This window comes from Erpetoichthys calabaricus, chromosome 3, assembly GCF_900747795.2.
Source record: "Erpetoichthys calabaricus chromosome 3, fErpCal1.3, whole genome shotgun sequence".
NCBI lineage: Eukaryota > Metazoa > Chordata > Cladistia > Polypteriformes > Polypteridae > Erpetoichthys > Erpetoichthys calabaricus.
In genome coordinates this window covers 247,081,081-247,108,849 of record NC_041396.2, presented here as the reverse complement: position 1 = coordinate 247,108,849, position 27,769 = coordinate 247,081,081, and the positions used below count along the sequence as shown (strand labels likewise).

The following is a 27,769-nucleotide window of genomic DNA, read 5'->3' as shown; positions in this document are numbered from 1 at the left end:
AATAGACTCGGAAAGTCTTTGCCCTGGGGGGTAACTCAAAACATAGCTCTCAACAAAAGGTTGCTCAATATCCAGAATTACAGCAAATCTGTTGTTTTTCACACGTTCTGCACAGGTCTCAATGTTGTTGAAGTGCAAATGCCGCATGATAGTCTGATAGCGATCACAGGACAGTGTATCTTTGATTGCTGGTTCAACAAATGATGCTGTGGTTAACGCCTGCTCAGAACTAACTATGGTCATCCCTGCTCTTGTGAAAAGAATGGAGATAAACAGCATCAACTCAGAGGGAGAGGCAAGTTCATTTTACCACATGAATGTCACTGACAGAAGAAAACTGAATACAGTAGACCCCCGCAAAGACATGGTTCGTCGTTTGTGGATTTTTCCTTAGAACCTAACTAATAATTGTTAGCGGTAACTGCAAATATCCTCTGCAGTTTTTTTATGGATTTGTTTGTGGCAATACTGCACTGTAGAGAGAACAGGAAGCAACCGAAGAGGAAAACACGGCTTGGGATGGTGAAAGTAGCCAATCCGAGAGCGTACTCTACTAGAATTTGAAACTGTAACTCCCAGCAGTGGCTCCGATTGATCTTCTGCTGAGGGTGCAGGGGCTGTTGGGGTCAAAGGACGTCAGCATGGCTTTTAAAAAGGAGGCCGGTGACCAAAAGAAAAAAAAGTTTTTGTAATTTGTGTTTTAAGATCCTGTCTCTCTGCCTGCCTTCTGTTGAGTTACCTGTACTTATTTGTTTTGTTGCTGGATCGTTTCGTGGTTGGGGTCTGGATTGTCTGCCATCTACCTGTGTACATAAGGACTGTAAGTGTAGACATTGCTATCCCGCGAAGAAAGGAGCACTCCTGAACCCGTCCACCCGTCTTCACCCATTTAGGAACTACCGGTAGGACTATCCTTACATTCCCATTCAACATGCGGATCTCTGGACTATCTATTTTCATCATTACATTTCATCCATCTTTACTGTGTGTGTTTTGTTGGTGCTTTGTTGTATTTAATGTATAATTGCCGTAAGGGGAACAGGGGTGGTATCATTGTTTTAATTTGTTTTCATTACATTCTTTATTTGCTGTTTGATTACCGGTTTGCTTTGTTTTTGTCTCTGTTTGTGAGTGCGTACGGGTCGGATCAAAGCTGGGTGCGTCCCTGGAATCTCCACCATAAAAATAAATAAGTCACCATCTTCTCGACGGTGTGAATCTTAGTGGCACCGTACCGCTACAGCGTTATTCATTTCTCCTTGCTGCCGATTGACTGCTGCCCTGTGACGCATCTCCAGCTGAGTGTTCTTGTGTTTTCCGTTTTGTTCTTCTTAATCCTTAAACCGCCGCAACCAGCTATAGTCGTTTCCCAGTGCCATTTGCCAGCATGTAGGAGCCGAGTATATTTGGCGACGTACATTCATTGAATGCCGCAACCGGCTATTGTCGGTTCCCAGTGCAATTTACCAGCATGCCGGAGCTGATCAGTCAGTGCTGTACATTCGTTGAACAGCAAGCTCATGATCACTGCCGGCCCCTACAGCACTGCAGCCTCACTGTCCCTGGGATTGAGCCTCTGCACTAGACTAGCCTGCCAGCATCAGTGTTTACCTCTGTTTACTTGCGTGCAGCCAGTTCAAGCGCAGTTGGCGTCAGTTGCATGTTGTACATATTGTTCCAGTAGTTTTTTTAATAATATTTTACAGTTCATTGGCACTGTGTAAAATGATCATTGTTGCAATAATTGTGATACTCTTTGCATGAAAAAAAAATGTGTTACATTAAAATTTAGCTGTGACTTTCACTTAAAAAGTGCAGCAAAAAAGTATTTGGCGTCCAGGGATGCATTAACCCTCAAGTATGGGTTAAAGCCCAAAGATGTCGTTGAAGTGCCCTGCACCTTCTAAGGCTTCTGGCAATGAAAACGTGCTTGCATGAATTACAATACATGTAGTGGTAACATCAGAATTTGACATTCTAGCTCTGCGGGTGACATCAGTACAGTACTGTACAGTATACGGGTTTACCTTTACATTCTTTTTTTAGGTAATGTATTAAGCTGAGGTTGAAATGAAATTCAAGTACTTTGGGGGCATATTTAGGATTTAAACTATAAAAATAGGCAATTTTAACCACATCCATAATTCACGGTTTTTCACAATTTGCAGGTGATCAAGGAACGTAACTCCCGCGAATTTCGAGGGTGTACTGTAATAATAAAAAAAAGTGCTAGTTTTACAAGTAGCCAAAATTTACTCTGGGTGTTACAGACTGAAACCAAATGTGTGTTATTAGATTATAGTAATAATAATAGCTCACTACTCAAAACGAGGAGCATTTGGACTCGAACCTGCAACCTTTTGGTTATAAGGCAGCATTACTTGCCTACTGCACCATCTAAGAATACATATCAACTTTCTGTCGATTGAGCTTGGGTTTTTAACTCATTAACAGCAACATGAACATTGAATGATTTTTTTCCTTTGGTTATATTCATGAATAAAAAGCACATGTGTTTATTTGATATTTGGACTAAAGTCTTCACACATTATACACTTCACGTCATTATTAGTATAACACGGAAAAAGTGTCTGATTTTTAGGTATGTGTTCAGCATTTCTTGCCTCGCATTTCCTGTCATCCTACATTTACACAAATCATTTTAGACATGGAACACACATGAAATGTATGTATTCCAGAAAACGATATATTATTTACCCTTTACAACTCCAGGCACCTGACTCCCAGATAAACACACTTGAGCTCCGAGAATTTTGCAACTGACTTCAGCTCCATCGGAGTGGGGATGGGTTAGCAGGTTGCTTGCTGATTGACACATTTATTAAAGAAAAGACTCTGATGAATAGGTGCAAAGGAATTTAAGGTTGCCCAGGATTATGACTTTTTTTGTGGGCTTCAGGGATTCTATTGTTAACAACCTAGATATTCATAGACCTCTTGTTTCTAAAATACCAAGTAAACCCTTATTCCAGTTAGAGAGTTATGAGTGTCTTAGAAACCTGGTTAACAGACATAGATTTCTTCACAAGTAACTCAGTTATTTGGCCATGTAAACCTTTAAATGGTGTAGCAGTAGAGGCTTTTATCGACCTCTTGAACCCTCAGGTACCACGCCAAACACCAGGTAAAAGTCCAAGACTTCTTTATTTTATAATAATTACGTGCACAAAGCACCCTCCACTCCACACTACACATATAATAAGCAATAATCACTACAAATACCAATCCTCCTCTCCCTGACACTTCACCACCCTTCCTCCCAGCTCAGCTCCGTGTCTGGGCTTTCCCACAGTCCTTTTCTACCCCCTGACCCAGAAGTGGTTCCTGTCCAATAATCCATAAGTCCTCATTACTTCCGGGTCAGAGTCAAAGTCCTTTTCTTCAACCTGGAAGTACGTCATTTCTCCTGTTCATGTGAACAGGACGTACTTCCAGGTTATAGGGCGCATAACAGTCTGTCAGCCTCCCTACAGCGACTCCCGGTGGCCCCCATGGTATCCAGCAGGGCTGTGCATACAAACTACAAGGTCCATGAGGCCCTGCTGGAATTCGGGGAACCTCCATGCTGTCGGGAGTGCTCCACCTGGCGGCCTGGGGGTAAGGGCCGGAATATTTAGCCGGCCATCCATCACAATGGTTTACTGTTAAGAATTTTGTAGTCTGTGCATGTCTGTTGCACTCTGTCAGCCAGCGGATGCGTTAGCTTCTCATACGCTTCCAGCAGCAATAGGTAGTAGATGGTGGAAGCATCCACAAGATAAATTTTGTGAGGAGCATGCTTGGATAATCATGTTGTTCCTATTTCTGATTGAAATAATCCATCTTACTCTTTTAGAAATTGATAAAGTTATTCTGATGAACTGAACGTACAGTACTAAGTTTAGCAGCACAATGTTAAAAATAACATATTAAGTAGTTTGATGCTTTTTAAAATAACATTAAATCTAACAGAGTACTTATCTTATTAAAGTAAAAATACCTGCATTATTTTTTATCACAGCAGCACTAGGTATAAGGCAAGAAGCACTCGTACCAGTGTCGTGGACCATTGCGGAGCTCAATCCCATCATAAGCCATAAGAGCGTATGAAGCATTCAACCCGGTGACGGAAAGCTAATAAAGTTTCAGTTTAGTTTTCACCTAGCTATTTTCTATAGATATGCTGAAACATTATCGGGTGACACGGCTGCCAGTGTTCATACTGCATTTTGTCAGAGGGTCAGGTCAATAAAAAGGTGGATGAGTGTTATTTATTTCAGAGCACACAAAGGACTAAATGAATTTATAAAATACAAGAAAATTATCATAGCCTTCATACTTATTTTTAGATTCATGCTGGCCGACAATGATATTTAACTTTTTTTTTTTTTTTTTGTGCAGTTTAATGATGTTGAAGCATTTTGCTAAAGGAGAACTCCAGAAGAATACACTGGAACCTCGGTTCACGACCGTAATTCGTTCCAAAACTCTGGTCGTAAACCGATTTGGTTGTGAACCGAAGCAATTTCCCCCATAGGATTGTACTGTATGTAAATACAATTAGTCCGTTCCAGACCATACGAACTGTATGTAAATATATATTTTTTTAAAGTTTTTAAGCACAAATATAGTTAATTAAACCATAGAATGCGCAGCGTAATAGTAAACTAAATGTGAAAACATTGAATAACACTGAGAAAACCTTGAAAAACAGAAAAAACTAACACTGCAATAGTTCGCGCTATAGGGCTACCAACCACAGGCTAAAAACACTTTTTTTTTTTTTTTAATGAGTTTTAAGCACAGGGAAAAAAATGAACATTTGAAAAAATCCATAATTTAATAAACCACCAAGAAAAGTAACATTGCAACAATGCACACTACGACCAGATCGCTGGAAACGGAAGTGAAAACAAAATCAAGCCCAGTTCATTCTTTAACTGCCTTCCTACCTTAAGCGTCCAGCCGCCTCTCTCTCACGCTGCCTGTGTGTGCGCGTGTCTCTCTCACGCTGCCTGTGTGTGTGTGTGTGTGTGGTGCTCTCTCTCTCTCTCTCTCTCTCTCTCTCTCTCTCTCTCTCTCTCTCTCTCTCTCTCTCTTGCTCGCTGCACAGGAAATGCACAGGGAGAGACTGAACATGTACAAACCGAAAGGGAAACTGGCTTGTTCGTATACTGAGTGTGTGGTCGTGAACTGAGGCAGAAGTTTGGCGAACTTTTTGGTCGTAAACCAATTTGTAAGTGTACCGAGACGTTTGTGAACCGAGGTTCCACTGTACTTGCACATGTAAACAAAAAAAAAGGCTTTCTGCCTTTACAGGTTACTCACCTTATCCTGGTTTTTGTGCATGCATGTAAATACATTCTATGCATTTTGCCACTCAGTTAACTCATTAATGTTTTTGAGTTGGTCGGAGCCTTCAAACAAACACACAATGGCGTGTTAACAAGAAGTTGTAAAGGCAGTTTTAGAGCAAACTGAACCCAAGCCATTGGCTGAACCGAGCAATAGTGATGGCAATGTGAATTGGTCATCAGACATTGACTTAGTGCAATTGATGCATATGACTCTGTATAACTATTACAGTAATATGCCTGGTGACTTCATTAATGTAACACTGCAGCCGGATGCAGTATCTACAGGTGTTTGGGGAAAAAAGGCAAAATATTTGCAATCAAGTGGAAGGACAAGAAAGATGTTAGCCTCTTAAGCACTCTTTACAATGAATCAAATGTCTATGTGTGTGCCAGGGAAATGTGCAAGTCACTAAGCCTTATGCTGTGGTAGCCTAACAATAACACAATGAGCATGTCCATTCTACCATCTCATGTGCAAGCAACAAAAAAAATCTTAAGAAAATTGTGCAAAGAAACACTTCTACTGTTCTGATTGTGATGTGTGCTAAATCAGCATCTTTACAGTAGTGCACATTAGATGTATCTTTCTTAATGTATTTTTGTTGATGTTTTGGTATTTACATGTTGTTGTTGAAGGAAAAAATCATTATATTTGGTCTATTTTTACGAGGGTAAACAAACACTAAGGAGGCTACTGAACTATTTTGACGCTCCTGAAATTTAAGAGCTCAGCTTTTTAATTATTTATTGCTTTAAATAATACTTTTTTGGAAGGTTGTAGTAAGTTAAAAGGTCTACAGATCTGGTTTGAATCATTCTTTCATTGTTTTCAGCAGTTTCTGCTTTGCTGTCATATACCACAGAAAATGTTTTGACCATCTATTTCTTTCCTGAATTAGTTTTTCTAAAAAAAATTTCAAATGACAGAGATTGGTAAAAATATATCTTAAGTAATTGCTTGAAATATTTTCATTTCTGTGGTGATCTGAAGCAATGGAAGAATTAATTAAATCATCAGTCTGAAAATTTGGACTACAGTAATCCCTCTTCCATCGCGGGGGTTGCGTTCCAGAGCCACCCGCGAAATAAGAAAATCCGCGAAGTAGAAACCATATGTTTATATGGTTATTTTTATATTGTCATGCTTGGGTCACAGATTTGCGCAGAAACACAGGAGGTTGTAGAGAGACAGGAACGTTATTCAAACACTGCAAACAAACATTTGTCTCTTTTTCAAAAGTTTAAACTGTGCTCCATGACAAGACAGAGATGACAGTTCAGTCTCACAATTAAAAGAATGCAAACATATCTTCCTCTTCAAAGGAGTGCCCGTCAGGAGCATATAAAGTCACAGAGATAGAGAAAAGCAAACAAATCAATAGGGCTGTTTGGCTTAAGTATGCGAAGCACCGCGGCACAAAGCTGTTGAAGGCGGCAGCTCACACCCCCTCCGTCAGGAGCAGACAAAGAGAGAGAGATAGAGAGAGAGACAGAGTTTGTTTTTCAAGCAAAAATCAATACGTGCCCTTCGAGCTTTTAAGTATGCGAAGCACCGTGCTGCATGTCGTTTCAGGAAGCAGCTGCACAAAAGATAGCAACGTGAAGATAATCTTTCAGCATTTTTAGACGAGCGTCCGTATCGTCTAGGTGTGCGAACAGCCCCCCTGCTCAATCCCCCTACGTCAGGATCAGAGAAAGTCAGCGCAAGAGAGACAGAGAAAAGTAAGTTGGGTAGCTTCTCAGCCATCTGCCAATAGCGTCCCTTGTATGAAATCAACTGGGCAAACCAACTGAGGAAGCATGTACCAGAAATTAAAAGACCTATTGTCCGCAGAAATCCGCGAACCAGCAAAAAATCCGCGATATATATTTAAATATGCTTACATATAAAATCCGTGATGGAGTGAAGCCGCGAAAGGCGAAGCGCGATATAGCGAGGGATTACTGTATACAGCACAGATGTGTTAACATCTAGTGTAATTTGAATATGAAGAAATCACTGTGAGTCTCCTTGGCAAATTTGAAATAAAATGTAAGCATACTAAAAACAGAAATCTTATTTTGTAATATAATTTGTGGCAGTCAACTGTGCTTTTATTAAATAAACCAACAAATGTCAGTTATTTGTCATCTTTTATTGCTTACAGCTTCAGTGCCATAAGCACAGATCTTACACCAGGCTTGTGCTTTGTTTTTTTATCTACATATTAAGCAGGCATTGGTGAGTATTCTTTTTGAGTTAGATTGAAATCATGAGAACAATACATCAAAAAATCAAGTCCAAAGTTTTCAAGGGTTTGAGTATAAAATGCAGTTTATGTTTTGCAAGTAGCTAGTAGTTTGTTTTGTTTCTGTTTTGCAAATAGTTTAATTAGAACATTACATTAGAACATTTGAACCATCTAGATGAGAAAAGGCCATTCAGCCCAACAGAGCTCGCCAGTCCTATCTACTTAAATTTTTTTTTTAATTTTATTGATTTTATTGTAATTCCATACAAATAGATCAATTTTTACAAAAAAAATAGGATTGAAAACAAATCAACCTCACCCCTAAGAAAGAGAGCATGGCCAACGGACTAAAACTTAAAAATAGTAAAAATAAATAAATTGATGAGTTTATTAGGCGGATACAGATAAATGGGGAGAGAATCTACTTCCTCAGTGCTTTAAGAGCTTATTCTAAAATATTATTGATTAGATCCTGCCAGGTTTTGAAAAAGTTCTGCACAGATCCTTTAAGTGAGAATTAGATTTTTTTTCCAATTTCAAATAATATAAAACATCAGTTACCCACTGACTTAAGAGGAGAGTTAGGATTCTTCCAGTTTAGCAAAATAAGTCTGTGTGCCAATATTGTAGTGAAGGCAATCAGTTTGTTTATCCTGCTCCACTTTAAGCCCATCTGGAAGAACACCAAACACAGCTGTTAGTGGATTAGGAGGGATTGTGACACCAAGGCTGTCTGAAAGACACTTCAAATTTTTTGTCCAGAATGATCTTAATTTGGTGCAGTCCCAAAACATGTGACCCAGTGAGGCTGGATCGTGATTGCAGTGTTCACAAGTTGGATCTTGCCTTGGAAACATTTTGTACAATTTCAAGTGAGACAGATGTGCTGGATATACAGTGCATCCGGAAAGTATTCACAGCGCATCACTTTTTCCAAATTTTGTTATGTTACAGCCTTATTCCAAAATGGATTAAATTCATTTTTTTCCTCAGAATTCTACACACAACACCCTATAATGACAACGTGAAAAAAGTTTACTTGAGGTTTTTGCAAATGTATTAAAAATAAAAAAATTGAGAAAGCACATGTACATAAGTATTCACAGCCTTTGCCATGAAGCTCAAAATTGAGCTCAGGTGCATCCTGTTTCCCCTGATCATCCTTGAGATGTTTCTGCAGCTTAATTGGAGTCCACATGTGGTAAATTCAGTTGATTGGACATGATTTGGAAAGGCACACACCTGTCTATATAAGGTCCCACAGTTGACAGTTCAGGTCAGAGCGCAAACCAAGCATGAAGTCAGAGGAATTGTCTGTAGACCTCCGAGACAGGATTGTCTCGAGGCACAAATCTGGGGAAGGTTACAGAAAAATTTCTGCTGTGGAAGAAGTTTGAAACCACCAGGACTCTTCCTAGAGCTGGCCAGCCATCTAAACTGAGCAATCAGGGGAGAAGGGCCTTAGTCAGGGAGGTGACCAAGAACCCGATGATCACTCTGTCAGAGCTCCAGAGGTCCTCTGTGGAGAGAGGAGAACCTTCCAGAAGGACAGCCATCTCTGCAGCAATCCACCAATCAGGCCTGTATGGTAGAGTGGCCAGACGGAAGCCACTCCCTAGTAAAAGGCACATGGCAGCCCGCCTGGAGTTTGCCAAAAGGCACCTGAAGGACTCTCAGACCATGAGAAAGAAAATTCTCTGGTCTAATGAGACAAAGATTGAACTCTTTGGTGTGAATGCCAGGCGTCACATTTGGAGGAAACCAGGCACCGCTCATCACCAGGCCCATACCATCCCTACAGTGAAGCATGGTGGTGGCAGTATCATGGTGTGGGGATGTTTTTCAGAGGCAGGGACTGGGAGACTAGTCAGGATAAAGGGAAAGATGACTGCAGCAATGTACAGAGACATCCTGGATAAAAACCTGCTCCAGAGCGCTCTTGACCTCAGACTGGGGCGACGGTTCATCTTTCAGCAGGACAACAACCCTAAGCACACAGCCAAGATATCAAAGGAGTAGCTTCAGGACTTCAGAACTTCTTGCTTGTGGATTTGTTGAGCTAAGAGCTTATTAGCTTTCTCTCCATTTTCACAGTAATGACGTCTTGATTTAAAAATGAGTTGTTCAATTTCTTTGGTTGTTAAGAGGTTGACTCAGAATGCAGAGCCTATCTTTTCCTATGAAGAGCTTCACTTGGACACCTGGCATGTTCTTGATCTATTCTAGTAATTTCTCTGGTTAGCTCTGATACCTTCTTGGTTTCTAATTCATTTCTGTGGGAAAGATATGAAATAATCTGTCCTCTTAAGAAGGCCTTTAGAGTTTCCCAGAGTATTCCTGCAGAGACCTCTGAAGATGTATTTGTCTCTAGGATGAAACTGATTTGTTTTGATTATAATTTCTGTACAGTTCTCATCTGCTAATACAGTGGAACCTCAGTTCACAAACGTCTCGGAACACGTACAAATCGGTTTACGACCAAAAAGTTCACCAAACTTTTGCATCTGTTCACAACCACACACTCGGTATACGAACAAGCCAGTTTCTCTTTCGGTTTGTACGTGTTCAGTTTCTCCCTGTGCATTTCCTGTGCAGCGAGCAAGAGAGAGAGAGAGAGAGCGCGACACACACACACGAGAGAGAGAGACACACACACACACAGGCAGCGTGAGAGAGAGACACACACACACACACACACAGGCAGCGCGAGAGAGAGAGACACACGCACACACAGGCAGCGCGAGAGAGAGAGAGACACACACACACAGGCAGCGCGAGAGAGAGACACATACACACACAGGCAGCGTGAGAGAGCGAGCTGGACGCATAAGGTAGAGAAGGCAGTTAAAGAATGCACTGGGCTTGTTTTTGTTTTCACTTCTGTTCACAGCGATCAGTTCATAGCATGCATTGTTGCAATGTTACTTTTCTTTGTGGTTTATTAAATTATGGATTTTTTCAAATGTTCATTTTTTTCCCTGTGCTTAAAACTCATTTAAAAAAGTGTTTTTAGCCAGCGGTTGGTAGCGCTATAGCGCAAACTATTGCAGGGTTAGTTTTCTCTGTTGTTCAAGGTTTTCTCAGTGTTATTCAATGTTTTTACATTTAGTTTACTATTACGCTGTGCATTCTATGGTATAAATAACTATATTTGTGCTTAAAAACTATATATATATATTTACATACAGTTCGTATGGTCTGGAACGGATTAATTGTATTTACATACATTCCTATGGGGGAAATTACTTCGGGTTACGACAAGAGTTTTGGAATGAATTATGGTTGTGAACCGAGGTTCCACTGTATAAGTGGGTTAAGACGCCATCTGCGAGATGAGTATGTGGGGCATAATGATTTCAGCTCCAAGATCAGAGGGGCATGGTCAGAAATAACAATAGTATCGTACTTGCAAGATTTAATCGCAGGCAAGAAATTATTATCTATAAAGAAATAATCAATTCTTGAGTTGCAATGATGCACTGGCGAGTTGAACGAATATGTTCTTGAGTTTGGGTTTAGAAATCTCCTGGGGTCTGATAAGTTGTGGTCAGTTAAAAACTGTGTAATTGTCTTTGCAGTGTTAGATGTCATCCCCCCCACACCCCCAAGTGACAGGAAACCTATCTAAGAGTGGATTTAAAACACAAAGTCCCCAGCCATTATAATTTTGAGTTTTCACATTGGGAATTGATGCAAATACATTTTTCCATATAAAAAAGTCTAATTTTGACAGTCCCTAAAATCTTACTGTCTACTAGTAGTGTGATGAGATCTCGTGGTACGAGATCTCGCGAGATCAGATTTGTCTTGTGAGATGCGTCTGGTCTCGTGAGAACGTGACGATATCCTTGCGTTATTGGCATGATGGAGTGTGAGGGAGAAGTAAGGATAGAAGATGCGCCTGCGACATTTAAATCGTTGGTGTGGCAACATTTTGGATTCCTTGTGGAAATAAGAAACGGCGAAAAAATGACAGACAAGACAAAGACAATTTGCAAACACTGTAAGAAATTAATGCCGTACACCTCTGCTAACACAAGCACTATGCAAAAGCATTTAGAAAACAACCATAGCTCGTTACTAAAAGCTGCGCCTGTGAAGAAAACGGAAAGCAATTCAGTTCGCATGAAAGGGCAAACAACCATAACAAATGCCTTTGCAGCTAAACTTCCACCATCCAATGCAAGAGCCACGGCAATAACAAGAGACATCGGCGTTTTCATTACAGCCGATATGAGACCATTTTCTGTGGTGGAAAATCTGGGATTTCGGCGACTCATCCACACACTGGAAGCAAAGTATGCCATCCTGTCACGCGCACATTTTACTCGCACGGTGGTCCCGACCCTCTACAGGGAGTGCAAGGTAAACGTTGTACAGGCTCTGAAAGAGGCAGAAACCATTGCCATAACTACTGACGGTTGGACTTCTAGGTGTACGCAGAGCTATATCACAATTACAGCCCACATTATCAACAGTAATTGGGAAATGGTACATTTTGTACTGCAGACGCGCCCACTTTTTGAATCACACACAGGGGCAAACGTCGCTGAAGTTTTACAAGAAGCTGTCACACAGTGGGGTCTTAAAAAGCCAAACCATTGCATCGCTATTGTAACAGACAATGCGCGTAATATGGATGTGGCTGTGCGCGAGGCAGGATTTGAGCCGCACATCAAATACTTCGCGCACACAATAAATCTCGCTACACAGGCTGGCCTCGGTGTTGCGCGTGTCGCTCGTTTGCTCGGGCGGGTGAGACGTGTAACTGCTTTTTTTCACCGGAGTTCGACAGCTGCTGCGGTACTGACGTCTAAGCAGAAGCTGCTACAACTGCCACCGCACAAATTAATAATGGACGTCACCACGTGATGGAATTCATCATTGGATATGCTGGTTCGTTACCTGGAGCAGCAGGCTGCTATAGCAGCAGCGCTCACCAGCCCAGAAATAAGACAAAATGCCCGAAACATTGACACACTGGATATCTGCGACATTGTCAATACCGAATTTCTTGTGAAAAAATGTAGACATGCTTATATTCTTAAAAAAGAACATGACCATATCTTAGGCTGTTCTGTATAGGTCATTACCTCATTACCTAGGTCTTAGCTCTTTTTCCATGCTTAAGAAAATTTTGTTCATTGTTTTGCACTCTGAGTTTTAAGACAGCACTACTTTGATAGTTACACTAATTATGGTTAATTGCACGTAAAGGGATATTTGTGTTGTTTATTATTTATTTTTATTTATACTATTTAATTTTATTGTGCAATTAATTGCCTGTCAGTTTGTGGCAAAATATTTTGCAGTGTTTACATGTTATTACTGCATATCATTCATCAAAATAGAAGTTTTATTTCATAAAGTTGATTTCAAAATGGACATGCATTTTTTGCATTTTGTGTTTTTCAGTTAAATAAAAGGCTGTTTTTGCTATATATTTAAACATTGAGGATTTCTTTAAAAAAATGTCTAAAAGTCTCGTCTCGTTCTCGTGAACCCAGTCTCGTGTCTCGTCTCGTCTCGTCTCGTGGGAAAAGCGTCTCGTCACACCCCTACTGTCTACCATGCTACATAGTAGCTTATTCCAAGTGTCTGTAGGTCTCTGTGTAAAGAAAATCTTTCTGATGTTTGTGCAAAAGTTACCCATAACAAGTACAGTCTTGATCCACTGTACTAATGCCCTTCGTAATTTTAAACACATCAATCATGTAACCTCTTAATCTTCCTTTGTTTAAACTGAAAATGCTCTGCTCTTTTAATCTTTCTTCAGAATTCTTCCTCTGTAGCCCTAGAATGAGCCTAGTCCCTCTTCTCCGGAACTTTTCTAGCGCTGCTACTTCCTTTTATGTAGTCTGGAGACCAAAACTGCATACAGTACACGGGGCCTCACCAGTGCATTATAAAGCTTGAGCATAACCTCCTTGGACTTGTACTCTACATACCATGCTATATAACCTAACATTCTGTTAGCTTTCTTAATGGCGTCTGAACACTGTGTAGAAGTTAATATCATTACGACTCCTAAGACTCTCATAAGGTGTATTCTCGATTTCCAGAACTCCCATTGTGTATTCAAGCACAATATTTTTTACTTCCTATATGTAATACTTTACATTTACTATCATTAAACTTCATCTGCCACAAATCTGGCTTAGCCTGTATGCTGTCCAAGTCCCTCTGTAATGATTTAACGGATTCCAGATTATTTGCCAATCCACTTATCTTGGTATCATCTGCAAATTTAACCAGCTGAATACTTATATTCCTATCTAAATCATTTATACGAGGTGAGACACAAAAATAACCGGACTGGGCTTGGGGCTTTCCCAGAAATCCATCTGGAGGTTGGCTGGATGGGAATCAAAGAACTATATCCCCTCCTACATGCCCTCTCAAACCACCGACCGGCTAGGTATATCCTGTGAAGAGCCCAGTCAGTATTTGCACAACAATCGCTACACAAGTTGCCGTGACAATGTCGGGTGAAAAAAGTGAACAGCAAGACAACACAATGCTCCCGCGCACAATGCTTTTTCCATAAAGCAGTTTTTGACTGACAAAAACATTCCTGTCCTCGATCATCCTTCCTATTCGCCCGATTTAGCTGCCTGTTATTTTTACTTGTTCCTGAAAATTAAAAAAAAAAAAACCTAAAGGGAACACATTTTTCTTCAATGGATGAAGTGAAGACAGAAACAGCAAGCCTGTTGAACAGCCTCAAGCATGAAGAATTCCAGCACTGTTTCAATCAATGGAAGATACGTATGGAGCAGTGTTAGATTGGGAGGGGGAGTATCCGGAAAGTATTCACAGCGCATCACTTTTTCCACATTTTGTTACGTTACAGCCTTATTCCAAAATGGATTAAATTCATTTTTTTCCTCAGGAATTCTACACACAACACCCCATAATGACAACATGAAAAAGTACCCTAGTACTGACTCCTGTGGAACACTGCTTTTAATATCAGCCAATTTCGATAAGGATTCTCACACTATCACTGTCTGCTTCCAGTGTCTGAGCCAATTCTGCACCCACCTAAAAACATAACCCTGAACTCCCACTTATTTTAGTTTGATGCCCAACCTCTGAAAGTCAAGATAAATAATATCATAAGCTCCACTTTGAACATACACTTTCATTGTTTCCTTGTAGAATTCTAGCATATTAGTAAAACATGACCTCCCTGTTCTGAACCTGACTGTTGGCTTTTCAGAAAAACTCTTGTACTTTCCATGTGCTGCTCAATCTTATCCTTAATAATTCCTTTCATTAAGTTTCCAGTGATGCATGTTAAGCTTACTGGCCTATAGTTGCTTGGATCTACCCAGTCACTCTTTTTATATAACGGGATAATATTTGCCATTTTCCAGTTCTTCAGAATTTCCCCAGTGTGCATTGACTTCCTAAAAATGTGTCATGGGTTGGTATGTTTATTCACTAACCTCCTTAAGAACTCAAGGGTAAATATTGTCTGGTCTTAGAGATTTGTTTCATTGGTAGATAACGGGTTAATCTGAACAGTACTTCTCCCTCTACAATTTTCAAATCAATCAGTTAGAAGTTCCATTTACCTCTGGGATGTTATGTACTTCCTTACTTGTGAAAACCTAAGAAAAATGCCTATTTAGAGCATCCGCTATTTCACTGTCTGTAGTTTTTATTTCCTTTTTACTATTCCTGATGCACTTCACCTCCTCCTTGACTGATCTTTTACTACTAAAATACTGAAAGAATCTTCTTTTTGGGTCGTCTTTCGCTTATCTGCTATTATCAACTCCCACTGTCTTTTAGCCTCCCTAATATCCTTCTTAATGGTTGCCCTCATGTTCCCATATGCCCTACGAGTATAGATCTACCATTGTCACAAGTTCCTTAGCGTCATTTAGAGGGGTTAAACAGGATTTTGTCTATTACAGTGGAATTATTTGAAAATAAATGTGTTGAATGCCCAACAATGCAGCTCTACTCACTTCAGAATTCTAAAATTAATATGTAGTATTTATAAAATTGTTTCCATTTTTTTTGCAAAGAACAAATATTTGAATTTAAATTTTTTTTATTACATTTTTTATTTTAAATAATGAATAGAATATTTTATGTTAAATTGTTTTTCAGACATGTCTATATTTAAGTAAATAAACTTATATATGTAAACAATAGCATGTTTAACACCTTTTCAGTTTTTATGTTTTTTTTTTTTCTTTTTAATATTCGAGGGGAGTTCCAAAAGTCAGTTTACTTGAACTTTTAAATTTGTTCTTTATTATTGTTTTTTTTTTTTTTTTCAGGAATTCTTATTTAGCTAGTCATTAAAATGTCATGAAATTTTCAAGGTTGTAGGTCAGCATGGAGACATTACAAAAGGTAGAATTGTATGTAGTGCATGCCAGTGACTGATTTTCCAAATGAGAACAAGCAAGTGCTCATGGTCTACCACATTTTCATTGAGGTTTATTGAAAGCGGAAAATTTCAAGAATCTGGAGGTTCATATTAACGACCAACTAGGGGAAATATCCAGAAGGTTTCAGACATCTACACAAAGAAATGTTTTGCTGATGTTTTCCAAAAATCTCAAGAGAGGTTGCCTCAAGTGCAAGTGACTGGTTCCTTCACCATGATGATTCTCCTGTGCATTGAGCCATCAAGACCATCCTCTTCATTGGTTTCCCTGGGGTCAATCTTTTGAGTGTCCACCTTACTTACGTGATTTGGTCACTTGTGATATCTGGCTCTTCCTCAAAATCAACTCCAACTTGCATGGAAAATGCTACAAAGTTTGAGAAGACATGATCAAGGCAGTGAATGAAGAGTTGGCAAAGCTGAAAAAGATGTTTTTCTGGGGTGTTTTAAAAGATGGATCCACAGATTTCAAAAGTGCATTGAGGTCAGTGTTGATTATGTGGAGAAGTAAAAAATGAATAAGGTTTGAGGTAAAAACATTTTGGGGTTTTTCTTATTTCTATTAAAGTGAATTAACTTTTGGAATTCCCCTAATAGTATGAAATTGATTAAATAGACTTTTTCTCCTAATTATATGAGCTACTCTTTTGGAAAGGGGACTAACCTTACATTTTCAATAGTACTTTGGAATATCACATACTGTATAACATAGATTTGAGAACAATTGCTACGGTATAACACTGGATGTGTAGGCTGAGCATTAAATTTATAAATAAAAAAGTGAAAGTAGTTGCATTGTTTGTTAAAGGGTAAGTTTGGCATTTTCAAGTCGAAGGTATTTTTTTTATAATCACGGTATATATTAATTAGTTACATGAAGTGTTCTAAAGTGAAGTATTTTTTAAATAAATTTAAAAAATATCATGTCTGTTCTTCAACGTTGAAATCAAAGGGCACCAGAAAAAACATGAAAACAAAAGCCTTAAATACATCCATTTAACAAGCCAGCATTGTTATTGAGTATTGATCTGTTTCTTGAGATTTTGCCCATACTGTAAAACTGTGTCTATGTCAAAGCAAAATATTTTTGTGAGGTTAACCCCTTTCGCAGCAACATTTCAGCACCAGTTACTAATTACATTCACTCAATCAAAAACATCCTTAGTTATTCTGTTGTTACTATTTTCTCAGTTGAGGTGACTCGCAATGTGCTGTAAAATTCGATAATTGGTTTGTTATGCTTCAGTCTGTTTCATTGTGACTTCACTCTGTTGCATAATGTGCCCTTTTCACTTCCTCAGTATTTTCATCATGTGTGCACACATCTCAGAAAATGTGTAATGATGAGTGTTATTGTCACTGTGAATTGTGAATGCAGGTGTCCTTGGTTCTTTCAAAAATCTAAGGCTTTGATAAGAAATGAAATGTAGCTTAATCAGCTCAGTTCAGATTTATTATTATTTTTGCAAAGCACAATGAAACTATTACTTGCACACTTTACCAGCACACTACACAATACCACTCTGCATGAATCTAGCTCTGTAAGCTATTTATAATATAACAACACGGAATGTAGTAGGGTTCTGTGGTTCATGATTTCTGTTTTTTTTTTTTTTTTTAAACAATTTATAAAATCACTAGGAATGGCATTATAGTGTTTTTCACAAACTTGGAGAAATTAGTATACACAACCTTCATCACTTTCAACATAGATAAAAAAGAGGATGCTACAGAGCAGAAGGGGCCAACTGCGAGTGAAGAGCACAATCCTGGAAATAGTTTGTGTTTTTTTTTTTTGTGTGTGTGACTGTATATGAAGTGCTATTTAGAGGGAAAAGAAACAGATTTTAGTAAACATCTGCCATCAGAGCACCGTCTGTATGTGATTCAGTATGTTGTCCAACATAGCATGTGAAAATCTGTGATTTGAGTATATATGTACCACCGGTGCTGGTGCATGTTTTGAATTGTATATAGTTAAAATGGTTGAAAGCAGATGCATACTCAAATTAGATGACTTCATAACATAATGACAGCATTGCTGCTATATCAGACACTTGCCACACTTTTGTGAAGAGCATCATTTGTTACCCAACTTACACTTCGCCCTTACCACTGCTAAGTGTCTTAACAAAATCAATAGCTTATGGAATACAGATATATTAAGTGACATGTAACTTTCATGTTTTCAGCACAACTCAACAGGCACTTTTCCACTGGTACAAAATATAACACATTAGTTTATTTTAAAGTGCAGATATCTCTTTTTACATTAAACACTCTTTGGAAATAAAACTTATCACATTCATGATAAATGTAAGTTTTTTTTTCTCATTCAAAGACACATTTCATATATGCTATGAATCATGGTATAACTTTTCTATCAAATGGCATTATTTTTTAATAGCTGTATTTTTTCAGTGACAAAACACTGCAATGAGGAGCTAATTAATTTTTTTTTCCCCAGGATCTCTTTGAGCCACAAACGGGTCTGTTACGATATGTTCTGGAGCAGCCTTATTCTCGAGATATGGTCTGCAACATGCTAGGCCTCAACAAACAGGTATTGTTTCAGAATTTAGTGAGTTATCCTCAAAAAAGCAAAGGGTTAAAAAAGAACATTTTTTTGTTCTTTTTTTGTGGTATGGCTTAAGAAAGCAATAACATAGCTTATGATTTGAACTATTTGACACTATAGCATAAATAAATCTATTTTAAGTTTTTTAAGCATTTTAATCTATCTTAAAAATAAATGACATTTATTTTTTGTTTGCATTGCTTTTTTTCTATAAGGTCAGCCTCCAATTAACTCCCTGCCATACTAGCTCTGAATCATCTATTGCTTACCTGGCAAATATGAAAGAGCTCATTGACTTTTAAACCCATGTATTTCTTTTTTAATATTAAATCGACATTGACCTGCAAGTTTAGTGCAGGTTGTGGAGAGTGGCATGGCTGGGAGAATAATCTGTTTGCCTTTTTCCTCTTTTGTTTATGACCTGTTTATTTATTGTTTTTCTTTTGTGGAGCTTGGCCTGACTTTTGGGGGGAACATGAGGCTGGCCTCATAGTCACTGTTTTGTCTTTTCTTTTTTTCTTCCTTTATTTTTGTTCTGTCCTGTCTTGTCCTGCCCATCCTTCAATGCTCTAGACCTTGAACATTGCTCAGGTATGTTCACAATCTTCCTGTTGTATTGTGACTAACTAGTTATTGGCAGCTTTTGTAGCCACTCATTTCATCTAGATTAAATGTTTTTGAGGGCTTGAAATTACTGACACAAACTGCACCAATTTTTAAGTGTTATGGTATAAATTTACCTACACTCAATTACAACTTGGAATATACTTTTAGTTTTAAATTTGTACATTTACTGCTTTTTACTTAAAATATAAGCAAATTTTGAAAAATATCCCATCAAACAGCAAACTCTGTCTTAAACAGCATAATTAAAGGGTACTCAAGGGAAAATGTAGCAGAACAAGAACTAGTATGGTGCTAATTTGTGATGCTGGAAATAAACTAAACACAGGCTTAAATGTTGCCAGAGAATTTTCCACATATTCGGTTGTTAGTGTTAATATTTTGTACCTAGAAATTTGTGAAGACTGTAATTACTAAGGAAGAGTAAAATTTAAATTATCTATGCAAATGTGGGTTCAGAAAATGGAAAAATGAAAATTTGTCACACCATGTTGGTGTGTCTTGTCGCAGGTTTTTTTGCATTAGTTTACATTAGTTCTGAATTTTTAATCCTTTTTATAACAAAGTGTTAATTTTAAAATGTATAGACAAAACAGAAATAATGAAGTTTAAATAATGAATATTGATAAAAAGTTGACCTGAGTTAAGGTGAGATTCAATTGATTTGGGTTTAAGTTAGACTGCTTTATTATGGAGGGGTGAAATTGTGTTGTATTTTACACATTTGCGTTCTAAAGTCACAGTGCTGTTGGGAGTAAGGGGAACTTGGACTGCTGAATTTGTAAATGGTTTGATTAAAGAGTGCATAGTATATACACATTTAGAAATATACTAATTTTTATGGACATGGCAAGCAAATAATATTTTGTCACCTTTTGGGTTGAGAAGCAGTTTACCTGTGAGTATATGTAATGGGTTTTTTATTATCCCTTAATGTATTATAGTAATATGATAGAAAAACAGGTTAGCAATGTTAGACTGTCCTTGTAACCTAAAAACTGAAAATATTCAGTAATATCATACTGCTGATAATCTCAGTGGAAAATACAGGTGTCCCTTAATATTTATATTCAGTACTGTACATATTACAGGTATGTATGCACACAACATTTTTCTAGTTATTTCAAAGATGATCTATTTCAAGTTTGTAAACTATTATTTAATGTATGTTTAATAAAGCATATTCACGTCCTATATATATATATATATATATATATATATATATATATATATATATATATTTTAAACTGCTTGTTTAGTTAATACTGTTGTCCAAAATAACTAATAAAATTTCTGTTATAAACGCTTATTCATTATTCATATATATATTAACCATGTAGTGCAGAGTGATAGTGCACTGGGTACAAATCCCTTCTCTCTTGTTGTCTGTTTTGGAGTTTGCGTGTACTCTCCATATCTGTGTAAGTTTTTTCTGAATATGGCTTTTCTTCCATATTCTAAAGATTTATGTCATGTTAATTAAACAAAAATTACCATAAATTTGTTTATGTAGGTTTTGACAGTGTTATGAGTGAGAATGATTAATGAATGTACTGTCCCGGCCTAGTTCATAATGCTGCACATAAAGGCTCTAGTACCCCTTGTCTCAGAAATTAGATTAATTGGATTCAGTAAGTGGTTCAACATTATTGAAAGGTAGATGCCTTGAAAATTTATGTGAAAATAATAATATGTACATACCTGATTTTGCTAAATAAAATGAGTTCTTATGCCAGAATTAGGTCTGTTGTTCCTAGTTGCTATAAGCATGAATTTTTACCCTTGATTGATGGCACTCCTGATTAAGACAATCATTTCCTTTATTTCTGTCCAAACTATGTGATGTTCAGTGGCAATTTGTAATGCGAAGCATAGCCACTCCTCCCCAGATATTTTAAAAGCTCTATTTCACATTACCTAGTTAATTCTAATAATCATGAAATACATTTATTTTCACAACATGCCTGGTGTCAGCACATGTCAACATCTATTAAAAATTTTTTTCAACTTGTATTTGTTTAATTTCTGTGTGAATAACTTTATTTTCTTTGTGAAGGGTGCTGGCTAAATGAGACTTTATGCAAGTCTCTGATATTTTGGCAAGCAAGTGACCTGAGGCTGCCCTTTAATTGGTTGCTTTCTGATTTTTCTGGGGATACAGCTCTCTGTACCCTGGACACTCAAACATTTATTAGCAGGACATTAGTATTATTTTAGGTTTTTTAATGCAACTTAATTGGGAAGTCATATACGCACTATTTCATGTTCACGTCATTGGTTCAAACTTAACACCTGCCATTAGCATAACTACAGATGAGAGAGCTCAACTTTAGGGAGATGGCAGCTTTACGTGGAACTTAAGAAATCAAAGAAAATTTGGATATTTCTTTAATGAAACACTCCTTCATAAATCTGTTCACTTGAAGAAAACAAGCAGCTTGGACCGGACTGACCTGATTTAAGCTGGCAAGTGATCAATGATGAGGTAAAACATGGACTTTTTCCTGCACAAACTGCATGTGGTCGAGACATTTCTGAGGAGGATAGGTCCACCTGGAGAAGCTGGCATAAAAGCAGCTCCATGATCGCCATGTTAGAGTGCTTCAGACGTGTATCTTGGCTGCTGGAGTCCATCTGCTCTGGGTGTGTGACCACCAGTGAGCCTCACAGGGCTGGTGGATAGTGGACATACAAGTTTCCACTGAGACAGACAGGATCATAGCAGTGCTCACTAAGAGCTGTGTATGTGAACGGTGATTTCTGATGTCCTATTTTACTGGCTTCTCTGGTTGTCCTGCCCCTTTGGGCAGTTGAGCAAGTGTACGAGATACAGTATACTGTATATGTGTTTGAGGTTACTAAAATAGATGTGCGCCTTGGGATTATTTGGGTGAAAAAAAGTGTTCCACTTCAGAAAAAAAAGGTTGGAAAACACTAATCTAGACAATAGCATGAGGCTACATTTTTTTTGTCAGACTCGGAGAAATGACTCTGATTAATCAGAAAGTAATTGAGAAATTTTCAGGCATGAAGGAAAGGAAGGCAAAATTTATGTTCAAGAAAATATAGGTATCCTGATCGTAAAGGCAGAACAAGATTAGGTTAGACTTGTCCGTCGGTGTAGTACAAGACAGATTGGGGGGGCGAGTTATGTTTTAAGATGTGGGGATCTGTGGAACTTAAAATGTGAATTTGTGCCCAGGTGAGGTAAGCCTGGCAAACTTGCATAGGACTGGACAGAATGGACTGCAAGTGTACATTAAAATTAGAGTGGGAATGACTTTGGGGGTGGGGTCAATGATAAAATTGGGATGCAAGACCTGAGAAGATTCACAGGGCTAATGATTATATGATGTGGATTGATGTAATACAGTATTGATGGCCAAGGACTGTACGCTCTATTAACAGAGGCAGTTTAAGATTTGGATTGGACTTATGCTATGGATGTGTTATAGGACAGATGGAAGTCTATATTATTGGAAGATTATGGAGGTGCAGGTGCAGACAATATGGTGTTGGCCTTCGGCAGAATGAGGAACTGGGCAATTTGACAGAGGATTGGGAAATTTAGAGACAGGTGTAGTATAAAATTGGAGTAGCAGGTGCATCTGTTCCTTTCCACATCTATAGGATAAGTTATGGAAAGAATATGAGGACTGTGAATGTCATGGACTGAAGTTTTGAAGCACGGTAGAAAATTGGGCAGTATGGTTGTAAGGATATAACACATTTTAGCCTCGATTTGTCCTATGGGTCTGGTACTGGACAGGCCAAGATATGCATTGACATTATGCCGATGACCAGATCAACAGACAGATTTGAAAGGCACTATATAATAGATAACTGCTGCTTGTGTTACTTTCTGTTAAGCGGTTTTATTAAATTACTGTGTATGCTGGAATAGTTGGTACGCGTATTAGTTTGTTTTTCTCTACAACTAAATTGTGACAAGTTGTTACTCTAAGATGTACAGTTGTGGCCAGATGTTTTAAGAATGACACAAGTATTGGTTTTCACAAAGTTAGCTGCTTCAGTGTTTTCAGATCAGATGTTTCTATGGTATACTGAAGTAGAATTACAAGCATTTCATAGGTTTCAAAATTTTTATTGACAATTACATTAAGTTTATGTAACGAGTCAATATTTGCAGTGTTGGCCCTTCTTATTCAAGACCTCTGCAATTCGCCCTGGCATGCTGTCATTCAACTTCTGGACCAAATCCTGACTGATGGCAGCCCACTCTTGCATAATCAATGCTTGGAGTTTGTCAGAATTTGTGGGTTTTTGTTTGTCCACCTGCCTCTTGAGGATTGACCACAAATTCTCAATGGGATTAAGGTCTGGGGCGTTTCCTGGTTGGATGTATGTATATATACATATACAGTAGACCCCCACGAAGTCGTGGTTCAGAGTTCACGGCCTCAGTCATTGTTGGATTTTTCCTTAGAACCTATCTAATAATTGTTAGCGGAAACCGCAAATATCCTTCGCAATTTTTATGGGTTTTTTCATGGAAATACTGTACTGTAGAGAGAACAGGAAGCAACTGTAGAGGAAAATGCAGCAGGGATGGTAGAAGTAGCCAATAGAATTTGAAACTGCAACTCCCAGCAGTCCCTGCAGTGGCACCGATTGGTCTTCTGCTGAGGGTGCTGGGGCTGTTGGGGTCAAAGGATGTCAGCGTGACTTTTAAAAAGGGGGCCGGTGACCAAAAGCAAAAAAAAAAATTTTTGTAATTTGTGTTCAAGTTCCTGCCTGTCTGCCTTCTGTTGGGTTACCTGTACTTATTTGTTTTGTCCTGGATTGTTTCGTGATTGTCGTCTGAATTGTCTGCTGTCTGCCTGTGTACATGAGGAGTGTAAGTGGATTCATGGCCATCCTGCAAAGAAAGGAGCGCTCCTGAACCCATCCACCCATCTTCACCATTTCAGGAACTAGCAGTAGGACTATCTTTACATTCCCATTCAACGTGCAAATCTCTGGACTATCTATTTTCATCATTACATTTCATCCACTGCCGTTTTTCATGAACATTTTTCATGATTTACTGTGTGTGTTTTCTTTGTGCTTTGTTGTATTTAATGTGTAATCGCCGTAAGGGGAACAGGGGTGGTAACTTTGTTTTCATTACATTCTTTATTTGCTGTTTGATTACCAGTTTGCTTTTTTTTTTTTTCATCTCTGAGTGCGTGTGGGTCGGGCCAAGGCTGGGTGTGTCCCTGGAATCTCCACCATAAAAATAAATCACCGTCTTCTCGACGGTGTGAATCTTAGCGGCACCGGACTGCTACAGCGTTATTCATTTCTCCTTGCTGCTGATTGACTGTGATACATCTCCAGCTGAGTGTTCATGTGTTTTCCGTTTTGTTCCTCTGAACCCTTAAACCGCCACAACCAGCTATAGTCATTTCCCAGTGCCATATGCGAGCACACAGGGGCTGATCAGTCAGTGCCATACATTCGTTGAGCAGCCAGCTCATGACCACTGCCAGCCCCTTGTGTGCAGGGGGGCTGAACGCACCCCTAGAAGACACGGACACTCCTCAAAAAACCCTCTTAAAAAACGCTGATAGACTACCTTCTAGCTATGCTACGCTATGCTTACTTAAAAGCCTGAACAGCACCTGTCCTTTTTGGCTAATTGCTTTGTTTCTCTGTCCTCCCCCAGATATCCTCTGCTCATGTTGGGGGTCCCGCTCCCGTTGTGCTTCCCTATAATGTTTGCCTATTCTTTTAAACGAGAACTAACTGCATACTGAGCTCGTTTTAGTTCTGAAAGAGACATGTTTGTTTGAAGTGTTTGAATAAAGTTCCTGTCTCTACAATCTCCTATGTTTCTGTGCAATTCTGTGACCCAAGCGTGACATCCTGCAGCCTCAATGTCCCTGGGATTCAACCGTTGCACTAGACTAGCCTGCAAGCATCAGCGCTTACCTCTGTGTGCTTGCGTGCAGCCAGTTCAGGCTCAGTTGGCTCGGTGATTTCATCCATGGCGTCAGTTACACCTTGTACATATTGTTCCAGTTTTTTTTTTTTTAAATAGCTTTTACAGTTCATTAGCAGTGTTTAAAATTATCAGTGTTGCAGTAATTGTGATGCTCTTTGCATGGAAAAAAAAGTGTTCCATTAAAGTTCCACTATTTCTTTGTAAATTGTGATGTTTACTTAAAGTGCAGCAAAAAAAGTATTTGGCGCCAAGGGATGCATTAACCCCCAAGTATGTGGCAGTATAAGGCTTAAAGCTCCAAGATGCCGTCGAAACGCCCTGCACCTTCTAAGGCTTCTGGCAATGAAAACGCGCTTGCATGAATTACAGTACATATAGCAGTAACATCGGTATTTTACATTCTAGCACTGCGGGAGACATAGCAGTACGGTACTGTGCAGTAAACTGGTTTACCTTTACATTCTTTTTTTAGGTAATGTATTAAGCTGAGTTTGAAATGAAATAAAAGTGTTTTGGGGGCATATTTAGGGTTTATAAAAATAGGCATTTTTTTAACCACATCCAAAATTTGCGGTTGTTCACGATTCGCGGGTGCTCCACGAAATTTGGGGGTATACTGTGTCTGTGTGCGTGTGTGTGTGTATAAATAAATATATATATATGTGTATATATATATATATATATATATATATATATATATATATATATCCTCTTTAACCCCTTAACCACCCTCTGCCGGATATATCCGGCATCGTTGCGTTATTGCTAACGCCTTACTGCCGGAATTATCCAGCACATTTGCCTGTGGTTATATGAATGCCTGGCGCGTAGTATAACTGACAGTTTGGCGTGGGTATTATTACTACGTTGTATTTCGACAACTCTGCGGTTGTATTGGCCGCTCACGTGACGTGATTCGAAAGTGAAAGCTGTGAATATGGCGAAACGTAAACTGACTTCAAGTGAGCTTTTGCAGATGATTTTGGACAATAATTCTGATCATGATTGTAGCAGTAATGAAGAAGATTTTAGCGACAATGATGATCAGCAACGTGCGCTGCATGATACTGTGAATGACGACGCATCGGATGAAGGCGATGAGTGGGTGTATCCCCAGCATCTCAACGGGACTGCTGCCCGTTATCTGAGCCAGATAAGAAAGATCCAAACCGTGACTGCTTGTTCAAGCTACGTCCTTTGATTGACTATTTATTTGAAACATTTCAGCAGGTATTTCAGCAGGTAAATACTGCTTGAATAAATGTAAAGTAAAAAAACGAAAATTGTTCAGATTTCTCCTGGCATGGGGAATATTTAGGGAGTTGGCGGTTAAAGGGTTAATAAAACCCCTGTGTGCGTCCAGGGGTCAGGGGTGTCCGTTTGTGTGTGTCTTCTGGTGAAGTGCGCATGTCGCGGCCGTGCACATAAAATCCATTGCTGGGGAGACGCCACACATACAATAATCGGCTGCATGCCAGCACAGATTAAAATACTTGCTGGGGAGCTGCACAGTACTTGCTGGAGAGACGCTACAGGCACGATTATCAGCTGCATGCCACACATTACATCACTTGCTGGGGAGACTCTGCTGATTGCCCACTGTTGTGACAGAAAATTAAACGCATATTACGGACATCAAAGCCAGAATTACTGTCGGAGAAAATTACAGGCATTTTACGGAAATACAAACCAGTATCACTGCGAGAGAAAATTAAAGGCACACAATACAGTGACGCATATTACAGCCACATACAAGCCAGTATTACTATAAGAGAAAATATTACAGACGTACAAGCCTATATTACTGTGACTATCTACTAACAACATGCCACCCAAAAAAAAGGACACGTCAAGTAGGACAAAAGACACAGACAATCAAATCCTATATAAGCAACATCTCCTGGAAGAATGGTCAGCTCAGCAAGTAAACCTCAACAAAAGAAAGACTGAAAGACAAAGAAAAATACGAGCAAATAGATCGATCTAAGAAATAGAAAATGAGCGTCAAAAAAACGCTAAAAGAGAAAGACTCAGAAGAGCAAATAGATCTATAGAAGAACAAGAAAATGAGCATAAACAAAATTCTCAAAGAGAAAGACAAAGACGAGCAAATGGATCTATTGAAGAAGAGGAAAATGAGCGTCAGAAAAATGCCAAAACACACAGAGCTAAGAGAGCAAGTCTTACTGCGGATGAACGAAAATCACTGCATCAGCAACAAGCTAAAATAAAGAGAGGCAGGATAAGAGATCTTCAAACAGACACAATACATCAATCAACAGCCACAGAGGAGAGGATAAATGTAATATTAATTACAAGGGGGCTCCGCCCCCTGCTCGCTTCGCTCGCCTACCCCCGGCGTTGAGTATCCTGAAATACATTAGTCGAGCTCGTTCGTTTTGGAGCCGTGCCTGCTTTGCCCGCGGCATTTCAGACGCGCGTTGTAGGCGCCTGTGTTCATTGATCTTATCCAGGTGGGCTCGTGTTTGTATCGTTGAGCTGTATTGTGTTTGAATTTGGTGTAAAGTGTTCAGCAGTTTGTACAATCCCAAGCAGCACATTATTCCTAACTTCACTCCGCAGTAGTGCCACTCACAATATGGCGGTGACGCCTGTGCTTTT

At 38.9% G+C, this 27,769-nt stretch overlaps 2 protein-coding genes across 3 annotated transcripts in view; both read left to right on the top strand.

The window, feature by feature from the left end:
• The window catches only part of LOC114647575 (solute carrier family 35 member D3), a 1,087,183-nt gene that overhangs the window by 282,819 nt on the left and 776,595 nt on the right, over positions 1–27,769 (top strand). The window lies entirely within an intron of this gene.
• The window catches only part of med23 (mediator complex subunit 23), a 204,369-nt gene that overhangs the window by 54,220 nt on the left and 122,380 nt on the right, over positions 1–27,769 (top strand). The window contains exons 10-11 of one of the 2 annotated variants that reach the window (XM_028797942.2): positions 18,466–18,561; positions 19,150–19,167. In XM_028797942.2, coding sequence (XP_028653775.1) covers positions 18,466–18,561; positions 19,150–19,167 — 114 coding nt within the window. The remainder of the gene's footprint in view (positions 1–18,465; positions 18,562–19,149; positions 19,168–27,769) is intronic. The other variant, XM_028797943.2, reaches the window with a different exon arrangement.